This window comes from Carassius gibelio, chromosome A21, assembly GCF_023724105.1.
Source record: "Carassius gibelio isolate Cgi1373 ecotype wild population from Czech Republic chromosome A21, carGib1.2-hapl.c, whole genome shotgun sequence".
NCBI classification, from domain to species: Eukaryota; Metazoa; Chordata; class Actinopteri; order Cypriniformes; family Cyprinidae; genus Carassius; species Carassius gibelio.
In genome coordinates this window covers 8466665-8479620 of record NC_068391.1, presented here as the reverse complement: position 1 = coordinate 8479620, position 12956 = coordinate 8466665, and the positions used below count along the sequence as shown (strand labels likewise).

Genomic DNA, 12956 nt, shown 5'->3' with positions numbered 1-12956 from the left:
TTAAGGTATAACTTATGTCTCTAGCACAAACAATGTGAGAAGAGTTACATGTTGATGTTTAATACTTAAAAGTTAGGAGCATATTCATATGCAAAATCTTAAGTATGACTGACAGTATAAAGATAACTTGCATGTAGCAAGTCAGTGTGTTTATAGTTATACTACTATTCAAAACTTTGATTAGTATAAATTTGATCAAAAACACAGCAACGATAATATGACATTACAACAATTCTTATTTTAATATATTTTAAAACAATTTATCACTATTACATTTCAATATTTTTATTTCCCTGCGTCATGCAGCGTTTGATTGATTAACGGTACGTCACGGAGGATCAATGCTTTTCAAACATCACTGCACCATCTGCTGAAGGACAGTTCAGCGACATCTGAGCAGAGGCTGGATGATTCACGTGGATGCTGAAGATTTATGCAAAATCAGCTGTGAGCTCTGGTGACGCTCGACGGCGAGGCTACACAGCTACTGCCTCAATACGGACACTTTACATTCCACTCACGAGACTCCCTTTCCCCCTGCAGTCACCTCCCTCTTTGTTTCCTTCACTCCCTTCATCACAGTCTATCCGCTAGACCGTTTGCCAACATGAATGAAGGGTTAACCCAAATCCATTTACCCAGCTATATCCTCCCATTATGGAGTTTTAGAGAATCAGACCCCTCTATGACCTCCCGCTCTCCTTCACCAGGCGAAAAAGGAATGCAGTTCTCTCTCTCTCTCCATCTCTGACTGCAGCAGCGAACAAAACTGTGCTGTAGAGTGACGCAGGACAACAGCATCTAAACCCCCAGTAACACAGGAAAAGACTATTCCACCCTTCTCAAAATTCCTTAGATTTAAGCTCTGTAAGAATTTTTTTATTTTGGCAAAAGGGGCTCCAGACTGCTACTAAACTGATTGCAAATTACTTCTTTTTTTTGTTGAAAATGCTACAAAAAAACAACCTAAAATTTAGTCAACATTGGCAACAGTCAAGAAACCCTCATGTGGCAGCACACAAAGATTCTTTACATATAATCATGTTTAAGAATGCGTTTTTGCATGCAACTATGAACACAGCATGAGCCATGGTGTCCGATTCATGAAAATGTGACTCATGAACCGATTCTTTTTAATAAAGCCTATCAAAAATGTTGAGAATTAACCCTTGAAATTGCTTGGGAGTTATTGGTTTAAATTAGACTTGCTCAGTGAATCATTCAGAGCTTTAACTCCATTTGCTCAGCCATTTCTTATATGTCCAATTCAAAATCAACCAGGAACCACTACTTTAAAACATTCTTATACAGATTAAACTGTTAACTTAAAGGAAAAATAAATATGAACATTCATGATACAGTTTTTATTTTATTATTAATATTGGTTATTTAACCCATATTAATATATATCAAGTGTACAAAGTCTAAGTGTAAGGTTAAATTAACAGTAAGGGAAGCTTTCTTTGGGTGACAAAAAAAAAAAAAAAAAGTTTTGGTCTGGAGCCCTGTTCAAGCTTCTGGAAAAGCATAAAAAAAAAAAAACCTCACTTAGATGTAGCCTTAGGAACTCTGCCACCCACACAGAAGTATTGTGGAGGGTTTAATTTTTCATGACCAATCCATTTAGGCACCCCTCACAGGTAATGTAACAGGTACACTCACCTGGTTGCACTACCGCAGGGTATTAAACAGTGACGCAAGAACATCGAGACCTCCAATCCCCATCCTGCTGATGTCTCAGCACTGCCCGTTTCACCTTATTGTGACTAAGCAGCTATTTAATTCCACTTGAAGCTTTTGAGCACACACCTCATCAATTTTGTGCAAACAATGCAAAAAAGAAAATCGGTAAAGGGCAGTTATGAAGTGTTTTGATTAATCACTGTGTACTGCTAATTGCACACTAGCTGAAAGACTCCTAACAGCTGCCAATGTGGAAAACACTGAGTAAAACAATAAGGAAGTGTGGCGCCTAATAGTAGTGATCTGTTCCAGTGAGAAAAGAGACGTGGAGATACGTGATGCAACATAGAGCAGGGGGCCCTCCTGATCATCCCTATTAAGATGAATTGATGTGGTTAACTCTATAAGTTAACCAAAATACAAAAGTACATCACTTTTACAGTCGTTATCTTCCATGAAAACATTAAAAGAATTTTTAATTTTAATTTTTATTAATCCCTCCTACATTTGTTCGTTGTTGTTTGTTTTATTCGGCTGTAAGTGTCCTCCAAGTGGACTTCACAGGATATTCCACCAAGATTCCATTTAGAAGGGAGCGCATGTTCCATTTAAAGGGCATTAAAGCGTGACATAAGTGCATAAATGTGAGCATTTAAATTGATTTTATTTACAGAGGTATATTACATCACTTCACACTTCTTTAGTAAGAAGTGTTAAGATGCTGCAGGCAGTGGTGTAGCGAAAATCTGTGTGTTTCGAAGTGAAACAAACTTCAACAGATTTCCCGTGCTCAGGGAGTAGGGAGCAATGAACACTATATAAGGACCATGGCAATGGGAACACAGTTCATGCATGGAGCTCTTCTCATGAGATGGTGATTTGAATTAAATGTGTTAAATAAGAGAGACATGCAAAATATGCAAAGCGATGGTGCATAAAGACTGGAGTTAAGAACCACTGATATAGATATTCACTAGGTTGCAAAATATTTTAAATAAATCCTGTTCTTTTAAACTTGCCATTCAAAGAATCCCAAAACATACATTATGGTTTAACATCATTTACAAGAAATGTTTCCTAAGCAGCAAATCAGCATATTAGAATGATTTCTAAAGGATCATGTGACATTAAAGACTGGAGTAATGAATGCTGATAAATTCAGCTTTACCATCACAGGAGTAAATTACATTGTAAAATATTATATAAATTATGATTTTTTTAATTATAATTTTCACTGTGTTTTTGATCAAACACAGGCTTGGTGAGAATAAGTCTAATATATACCTACTAAATTTCCTGTTTTATAAAAAAAATTGTTGGTCATACAGAAAACTGTGAAACTCAAAATACCTCATGAGACACAAAGAAAAAAAGCAAAGGAAACAAAAACACAACATAAGCATTTCTTGCTTTCTCAAGCACTACAAAGTGAAGTTCATTTCAGAAAAATGAATGGGTGGCAATTAGATGAAAATGAACATCACAAAGTAATTAGTTAATTCAGTCTTTACTACAAAACCCATGAAACACAACCTCTCCCGAGGCCACCGTGTGATCACACACAAAGGTTCAGAGAGAGTGACTCTGTAAGCCTAAACCACTGTGAAAGCAGCCTGTTCACACAGCAGCCGTACCATACACATGATAACACTGGCTGCTTTACACCTGTTGCTGATTAGATCCTGCTGCTAAGACTTCACTCCACCAGGCTGAATTTTACATTGAGAACAGTCACTTAAAATTCTTACCGGCAACTTCCACAATGTCCCCGGGTACGATGTCCCTGGCTTTGATCCTCTGTACAGTCTTCCTGTCCTGGCGATAGACCTTGCCCATCTCAGGTTCGTACTCCTTTAGGGCCTCAATGGCATTTTCTGCATTTCTTTCCTGCAAAAAGAACATGAATGGAAATTAGATTTTTAATTTTTAGATTTCTGGGACATTCTAGCAGGCACAAAAAAGCATAAAAACTTATACATAAGAGGGGTTTTCACACTAGGGTCCAGGGGCTGGGGGTCAACAGAAAACTTCAGAAAAAATAATTATATATACATTTATTCAGCACAAACACATCAAATGAATCAAAAGTGACAGACATAAAAAGTTACAAAAGACTTCCATTTCAAATAAACGCTGTCCTTTTGAACCAAAGAATCCTGAAAAGAAATGTATCACAGTTTCCACAAAAATAAGAAGCCAAACTGTTTGCAACATGGATAAGAAGAAATGTTTCTTCAGCATCAAATAAACATTTGAATGGTTTCTGATGGATCATTTGACACTTTAAATGAATGAAAAATGTAAAAAAAATAAATACAAAAAAAACATTTTTCACACTGATGGGGTTCCTCTAACAACCATCATATTTGAAGGTCTTTGAAACCCTCTGGTCAAAAAAATAAATACAATTTTACAAATATGCTATACATTTATTATAGCCTAGGCTATAAATCTTGACACTTTCTTCCACAAGAATACATTATTATTAATAATAGCTAAAACTAAATTTGCCAAACTATTTCATATAGTAGAACATGTAGAACAGCTGTTCAAAACACAAATCTGCTAAACTCAGATCGGTGGCAACTAGAAATGGTAAAACAATCCATGGCTCACCACACTATAAGAATTTGAGTCTTGGATGACTGAGGCACCAGCTTATCTGACTGAAAGAAAACTCCCATTGAAGCTGACCTCTAGTGCTTATTCTTAAGTAAAACTTTGCAGTTAAAGTGACCTTTTATGCATTCAACACGATTAATCCCCAGGGACACAATTATTATTAGCGGTAGCCTGGTTGGCAGAGTATTTGGCAGTGAACTTCCTGTGGTTTCTCTTGCATGATGGGAACACAAAGTCTTATGTCAAACAAACAAAGCTGGCGTGCCTAAGGGCAACAAAAACTAAATAAAGGGGGACAACCAAGACATTTAAGGCAATAAGCTATAAATACACTTACCACAAAAAAAAGCATCTCAGCATCGCTTCTCAATAGATGACTAATAAGCAAGTTTCTTTTTATATAAAAAAATATATACTTTGCAGTAACATCACACTAAAAATCATTCTAACCACAGAGATGTGCATCAGTAATAATATTCAGATCTAGCTAGACAGAAATGACTCCTTTGCACCACGTTAATGATGAGAAATAAAGCAGAGCGGGCGGAGAGGCAGATAGAGTCGCACGATCTGGCTCCTGAGGCCTCGCGATACTCATTTCACAGTTAATCTGAGCAGAACTGAAACGAGGAAGGCCAATCTAACTTTGTAAGAACACTTTTGATTCATACGTCAAAGAAGAAGCAGAGCGCGCTGCCTTAAAAAACACCCTGGTTTCAGGCAGGGAGTCTATCCAACAGAACTGCGCTACCAAATATTTAGATTTAGGTTAAAACAATCGCCAAAAGTCATTAAATTCAGTGAAATAATTCATTGAATGAGTTTCATTCATATATCGAGTACTCCGTCAATGTGCCAAGGAAACCAACTACTACAGAAGAATGCCTTTTCTGCAGAGGTTTAATTCGCCTATAAATCTACCAGAGCAGGTGCATGGACTGAAGATTGCCCTTGGCTAGCAACTGCTGCTCTCTTCTCTGAATGAAAAAGTGGCCATATAGACCAGAGGATAAGAAGTCCTCTTGCCTCTCACATCACACCTGCCATTAGAGAAGCAATCTACCAAAGAAATATAAGGTGAACACTTAGGCCACCCGTGAGGAAAAACTGCATGAAGACCTCAGGAAACAGCTACAAGACATGGACTATAAGGCTCTAAAAAAAAAACCTTTCAGTTACACTAATATAATTTGTAAAACTCCAGCCCAAGGCATTCAGCACTGTGTCGCTGCTGTGCCTTTGAGGAGACAATTCGAAAAAGTAGAAGACTGAGGATTCTCGCAGCAGTCTGGGTAATGAATGATGACTAAAATAAAATGATAGAGAAATCTGGGACATGTGCTGAGAGGTGCTGGAGAAAATAGGGTCTTGGCTCTACGCTGGATTCCACTGGGACAGCAGGACTATCTTTAGAAAAAGGGCAGGGGAAAGAAGACGGCCACATGTTTTCATTTTCATAAAAGGCTTAACTACACTGTTCAAGAAAATCTACATTCACAATAGTAAAGCATCTAAAACAAACTTGAAAGCCTGGGAACAAGTGAGCTCTACCTGTGGAAAACAACTGTGGGGAAACAGCTGGTCTGGAGGACAGTAAAGCTTTAAATCCCATTATATAGGCTAAAATAACAAATACTAACCAATTATACTTTCACAAAGGCTGGGTTTATTTGATCAAAAATGGTAATATCATGAAAAAAACGTTATAATTTAAAACACCAGTTTTCCATTTTAATGTAATTTTTTATGACGACAAAGCTGAATATATGGTGCTCAAGAAACAATTGTCTGTGTTGAAAATGGAAAGTGTTGTTGTTGTTTTTCAGGAGTCCGATGAATAGAAAATTCAAAAGAACTGTATTTATTTGAAACGGATCTTTTGTAACAACATAAATGCCTTTACTGTCACTTCTGATCATTTTTAACACCTCTAACAAAAAAAAAAAAAAAAAAAAAAAAGGAAAACTTACTGACCAAACCTGAATGGTAGTCTATGATAGTTTCTCACACAACAAAGTACTCAAAAGTACTGCACATAAACATCTGGTGGAGCACGTCAATATGGATTTAGTGATTATATATAGGACATTACTTGTCCAATCTGTCCTTAGCAAACTCAAAATATTTTAAGTGAAACTATAACCTATAATACCTTAGCGGAATAATTGTATTTTCAGTGTTCATGCTGTTCAGAAAAGAAAAAAAAAGGCAAAGTTTAAAAAAAAGTGGCCCAAACTTACCTGCCAGACACCTACAATGGCATTGGCTATTAAAATTAGCAATATTACAAAAGGCTCCACAAACGCTGTAATGGTCTCCTCTCCCTCTTCAAACCAGGCCAATACCTATAAAAGAACATAAAAATAAGCACTTTTTAAATCAGGATTTCATTTACATTTTCACTTCATTCATTCCAGTGGGGAAGCTTGCCAAATACCCACACATTACCAAATGAATGAAAACATAAAAGGAGTCTTCCAGGGAAGAGGAAAACACCATATAAACCTTTTAGTGTGTCATGTTTTCACTTGTTTTGTACCTCAAGCAGGTCTCTCTATAACGTGAGACTTGGCTTGTTGCTTTATGCCTGGTGTCAAAAAACAGACTGATGTCAGCAACTTCTCAAGCATGACTATGTTAAATGCAAACCACTTCTAGGCAGCATAACCGAGACGAAGTACTTAACAAGCCAGCCATGTGAATTTACAGGCATGCCGACACTGTCCAGACAAGGCCCAGTGAGCACTTTATGTAATCCAATTAGGATAGACCAGCTTTCATCAATCTAGACTCTATGGGCTTGACCATACCTGGGCCACACAAGAGGTCTCAATGATTAGTTTGAGAATGTAACAAAAAATGAATGCAAAAAATAAAAATGCAGCATTGCTGAGTGCAAAACTTTTTTCAAAAACTTAAAAGGATCATATGATGTTGCTAAAAAGAACATTTTGTGGTTTTGGTGAAATGAAATGTTTATATGGTAGGGCTGCACGATAATGGGAAAAAATTACATTGCGATATTTTATTTTTCTGCGATATATATATTTTGATATGAAATCTGATTTTTTCTTACAAACAAAAATGGGGTGAGCACACTTACATTCTCATTTTAAATTATTTAAACATCGCCACCATCGTGTCAGTTGATTAATATGCGGGAAGGAGAGTGCAAGACAGCGCTCGTGTTGTTTTGAAGACATTGAGGGTGCGGCCGGGACTCGCTCGCTCTCTCTTTCTCTCTCTCTCTCTCGCGCTCTTTCTCTCAGGCAATATTTGAAAATCGATAATTATTTATTTATTTTTTAAATTACATTTATATCTGAATATAGACTTTCAAACATCTAAGTGTCATGAATTAATATGTATCTGTGTACAAAATGACAAACATATTTTCCTATTCTATTTTGCCTGGAAAATAGGTGTCGGTTCTATTTCTAGCATGCACGCGTTTTCCGCGCGTCTCACGCAGGCAGTCTGCAAGCTCTAACCTGTTAACATTGGAGCCGAATTAAAAACCAACATGCCACGCAGTGGAGACGCTTGCGCCACGCATCTAGTGTGTCGCCAGCCGCTCGCTCGCGCTTGCACTCTCTCTCTCTCGCGCTCGCGCCCTCTCTCTCTCTCTGGCCCATACAGTTAATGAATAACAGATCAACTACGACAGCCTGACATCGCACATCCTGCGATGTGACTATCGTGGATTCGTACATCGCGATATCGATGCTTAAACGACACATCGTGCAGCCCTATTATATGGTTTAACACATTTTCCACAATGTACATTGCTTCTTTCTGAAATGCGTCGATTTTTACCAAGCTCATCGTTCTGAAAAGCGAGGTGTGCTCTGATTGGCCAGCTATCCAATGCATTGTTTTTGGCCAAATACCTCAAGCTTGTGACAAATCTTACACCCCTTACTATACACTGTGATTCCCTGTTCCGGTGTTCTAACAAATAATGCAGATTACGCAACCAACACTGTATTTATTCTACTGTAAGTGTAGGATTTAGGATTGGTGAAGGTCAGCAGTTTTCTATTCCAGTCCTCGCGCACCCCTGCTCTGCACATTTTGTAAGCTTCTCTTATGGCTTCAGACTTTTTTCTATTCGAACACAAGTGCCCTGCGATGTGGACATCACAGGATATTCCACCATGATTCCAGTTCAAAGCAAACGTATATGTTCCATTGAAGTGTGCAAGACGTGAATTTAAATTTAATTTATTTACAAGGGTATATGATGTCACACTTGTCCGTGTATGTAGACGTTGCTCAGTGCAAATCCGTAAATGAATGTTCCAAAGTGAGGTAGACTTCAACAGAAGAGACTCGGAAGCAATGAACACTATGTAGGAACTATGTCAATGGAAACACGGTTCACGGAGCAGATTATATGAATCAGGTGTGTTAAAGAGATATGAAGAGCTGGGGGGCGCGAGGACACTGCCAGCTACATTGACAATAATGGCTGTATGTCAAGTTATTTTCAGAAGATAGAAAGTCTATACTGCTTTAAACTCCAGTTGCTGTGCTTAGTCCTGATGACATGTGGTGTACTAACTGAATAACACCCTTGCCTTAGTGAAGGCAAGTATAACATGTTTGGACCTGTGTATAGCCAGGTGTGGCTGGGGCAAACAATACACAGGACCGATTTTGGAAGAACAACTTTTCCGTTGCCAGTAACATTTGTGTAATGTCACAACACTGGATGCCAGATGCGAAGATGAGAAACAAACAGCCAGTAACAAAAGCAAAAGGATTTAAGAAATGCCATTCCCATAATCCCATCCACAACCCCCACCTCCTCATATATCTATAATATGAACAAGCATGCTATAATAACAATAATCTTCAATGCTGATACAAAAAAACGCAGATTTTTCTGCACACCCACGGGTCCAAACACAGGAAGTGGATGACAGTCGGTTTAACACCGTAAGCTAACCTCCGGGACAGAGTATTTTACACCATGTTCTCAGTGAGAGCACTCTAAGCCCTCTTGGACTTGCACCATGCTTTCCATTCCAGCGGTGAAACATTATCCAGAACAGACGAGTGTTAAAGACTCCAGACAACATAAATGAACCGCCGTACATCATCACCTTGTAGTCTAACAACAGCATTTTGAAACATGATCAAAATCTCACGCTGAGCCATTTATGAAACACTCAGATACATTTCAGCATGGTACGTATTCTCATCTCAAGCGGAGATTAAGATTTAGCACAAAAATTCTTAATGAACCAAATAGAAATAATAAAATCTGAACAAAACTGCCGTTCTACAAAACCATAATGTAATGTGGGTATTACAAAACAACACTACAATTGGCTGATAATGCTTGTTGATTTGCACATCACCATTATTTATATGCTATATTACTTAAGTTTCAATCTTCATAATTGCTTGACCAAGCACCGCTTGAAGACCGAGTGGAAAAACCTGAGTGGAACTGGAGCTGAGTAATTACAGAACACTATAAGCAGGAAGGAGAATTCTCTGTTGCTCCTCTCCACTAACATGCACTTCCAGATTGTTTTTTAGTTTTTTTTTTTACATTGCTTGGTGACAGCCAAAGTTTAATGCTTTGGCTTATTTTCTTCCATTGTTGGAGAACAAACAAATAAACTAACAAGCTTACAATGCTCTTCCGGTTAGATGCTTACTATAACACACTCTATACAATGACATTATTGAATCCAATCTAATCTACCCTTATTTAAAGGGTTAGCTCACCCAAAAATTAAAATTCTGTAATTAATTACACCTTTGTGTCCTTCCAAACCCGTAAGACCTCTGTTCATCTTTGGAACACAAATTAAGATATTTTTGCTGCATTCCAACAGCTCTCTGACCCTCCCATAGACAGTAAGGGTCCTTACATGATCAATGTCCAGAAACGTAGGAAGGAGATTGGTAAAATAATACATGTGACATTCATAATATTATGAAGCTACGAGAATACTTTGAAAGAGAAGAAAAAAAAAGACTTTATTCAACAGTTTGTCTCCTCGACTACTTTTCTATGTTATTTGCACTTTGATGAATGAAAACAACGTTTCCACATGGTGCAACTGACACAGAACAGCATGCAACGTTTGCGTTCAGTGGATACTCTCTAAAATGGTACTAATTGTTGAATTTTTTTTTTTTTTTTTTTGCACAAAAAGTATTCTCGCAGCTTCGTAACAGACCCTTTTACAGTTAAAACTGAATATATCTGCTTTATCCGAATATTTAAGGTCACTCACTGTCCGGGACCGCGATAATTATTTGAAAAAGTTAACTTTAACGGACAGAACCAGATTGGTCAACCCTTACACAATCACTCATTGGATGGACGATCTGACAGGATTACCTCCGATTGAGTGGCCTGACATCTACACTTACCTGATAGAGAAACCGAGCGTGTAAAGTAAAGAGAAACTGAGGGCTTATAAATCCTTAGATTAAATAGTGACATTACAGTAAAATTATTATTAAGATGTAAATATTTTCTAGAAAAAAAAATTCCGAAGACTGCAAATTAATTATAAACTTACTTTATTTATTCTTTCTTACCATGTTCTTAAATTCCGGTCACAATTAATCACAACAATGTATATAAAATGTTCTCCGTCGATTCTGGCAACCAACAACACAACAAGACGACATTTTAAGCTCCTTTTTACTCCATTTGAGTAGCCGACCCTGTGTTGGTTTGTATTAGCCGCCTCCACTTTTCCGTGTGTTTTGCCTCCAGCTAGCGCCTTGACGTACCTGTGACGTCCGTGAAAAAGGGGTCTATATTACAGTTGGACCCCTGATGTCACATGGATTTTTTTTTTTACTGATGTCCTTGCTACTTTTCTGGAAGTTGATCCTTCCTGTCTATGAGAGGGTCAGAGAGCTGTCAGATTCCTTCCAAAATATCTTAATTTGTGTTCCGAAGATGAACGGAGGTCTTACAGGTTTGGAACAACATGGAGGTGAGTAATTAATGACAGAATTTTCATTTTTGTGTTAACTATCCCTTTAACCTCATCCAGATTGAACTGGGGAAATTATTATATGGAAAGCTAAAATAAGCACTATTTTTATTATAATTATTATTAATACTGTTTTGGGGTACTTACAAAAGATATGCAAGCTGCCAAGAGAAGAATCCTCACTAAAAGATCCTCAAATTGCTCCACCACCAACTCCCACAGTGATTTTCCTGAAGACAAAATCATGTGAATATGGTGATAATAAAGAGCATGATGTGAAATGCATAAAAGAAGGCGTTATATAAATTAAAAAAAGAAAACATGAAAGATTACCCTCTTCCGCTGGCAGTTCTGTGGGACAGCCAAAGATTCACAACATGGGGGGGATTAAAAAACAAACAAAACCAAAAAACACATTAGATACTGAAAGTTCAGGTGCAGTAAAATCATCTGAATCATTTAGGTTTAACAGCATAAGACAATTTAGATTTTAACTTCACTGGAGGAAATCTAATCAAATAAAGAAGGAATATAAAAGGTTGTTTACATCCACAACACTAATTTCTGGCCAAATATGTAAGAATACTCGCTGGTGGCGAGCAACAGTGACGTCACGCGCCTTCATTTCGGACACATGCCGGCTGATGAAACGAATACCGCCGCATGTGCGCCTGCTCTTTCACGGGCCTAACAATGCTCTTACACTATATGAACATTGCGAAATCATCTTAACCTCTGTGCTTTCTATTGCACTGCCAATCCCAGTTCACTCTGTTAGCATTAGCCGGGCCATGCTCGCTCACTCACCGTTCGGTCCCCATTTTTCCCGCTGACGCTTCACTTGCTCCAGGCCGAGCCCAGTGCTCTCGTTCACGGCGAAATGGCTGTAAACTTCCTCCACGGTTTTCGTATGTGCGTTCTCCATCGTGAACGGACGGACACGCTGATTATGAACGGACTCGCAACCCCCCACAAACACGCTTCTTCAAAGCCTTCAGTCCTGACTACCAAGACCTTCGGACCCACGAAAAACTTGATCCAAAAACCACCGCAGTGACTTCAGATAAACAGTATACGGTACAAGCCAATGTTAACTTTTTAGTTCTGGCGTTTAATGAGAAGAAATGTTAAAAACCCGGACTAATTCAACCAAAAATTACACAACGCGCATCGCAAACTCGCTCCTTGTTCTTGATCTTTAAGTTCTTTCGATACCTGCCGGGAGTTCTAGTGTCTTTATAATCTGCTAAATAACCGAACGAAGCACTTAAATAGTCTTTCGGGTCTATCCTCGGCTTGTTCCCGTAAACTGCAGCACAGTGCCGGTATTCTCAGCACCAATCGCGTGTCCCCGCTGTGCCGCTCTCCTGATCCGCATGCACTGCTCTCGCTGTCCGCATGTGGAATGCGTTCATTGGCTGCGCGGTCTCCGGAAATCCCGTTCCTTTGACTTTTCTTCGTCACGTCAGTGTGGATCAGCTGACAGCTGACTCTCTTGGCCGCCGTCACTCCAGATCCAACGAAGAAGGGTGTAGGGTAGCAAACAAATGTCCCTGATGTGCATAATGTTATGATGATATGGAGGGGAGTTTTGATTAATGCAACAGACTCGAATCTTTTAAACATGTTAACCAAAACGTTTCCTTCACCGACACATTCACAGAGTTAGGCCGGTAG

General features: G+C 38.5%; 1 protein-coding gene across 1 annotated transcript in view; it reads right to left on the bottom strand.

Annotated features, from left to right (window-relative positions):
- The window catches only part of LOC127941595 (sarcoplasmic/endoplasmic reticulum calcium ATPase 2), a 30459-nt gene extending 17715 nt beyond the window's left edge, over positions 1-12744 (bottom strand). Inside the window, exons 1-5 of the mRNA XM_052536804.1 lie at positions 12087-12744; positions 11613-11630; positions 11427-11509; positions 6546-6650; positions 3432-3570 (exon numbers count right to left, since the gene is read on the bottom strand). Coding sequence (XP_052392764.1) covers positions 3432-3570; positions 6546-6650; positions 11427-11509; positions 11613-11630; positions 12087-12204 — 463 coding nt within the window. The 5' untranslated portion in view covers positions 12205-12744. The remainder of the gene's footprint in view (positions 1-3431; positions 3571-6545; positions 6651-11426; positions 11510-11612; positions 11631-12086) is intronic.
- Between the last annotated feature and the right edge of the window lie 212 nt (positions 12745-12956).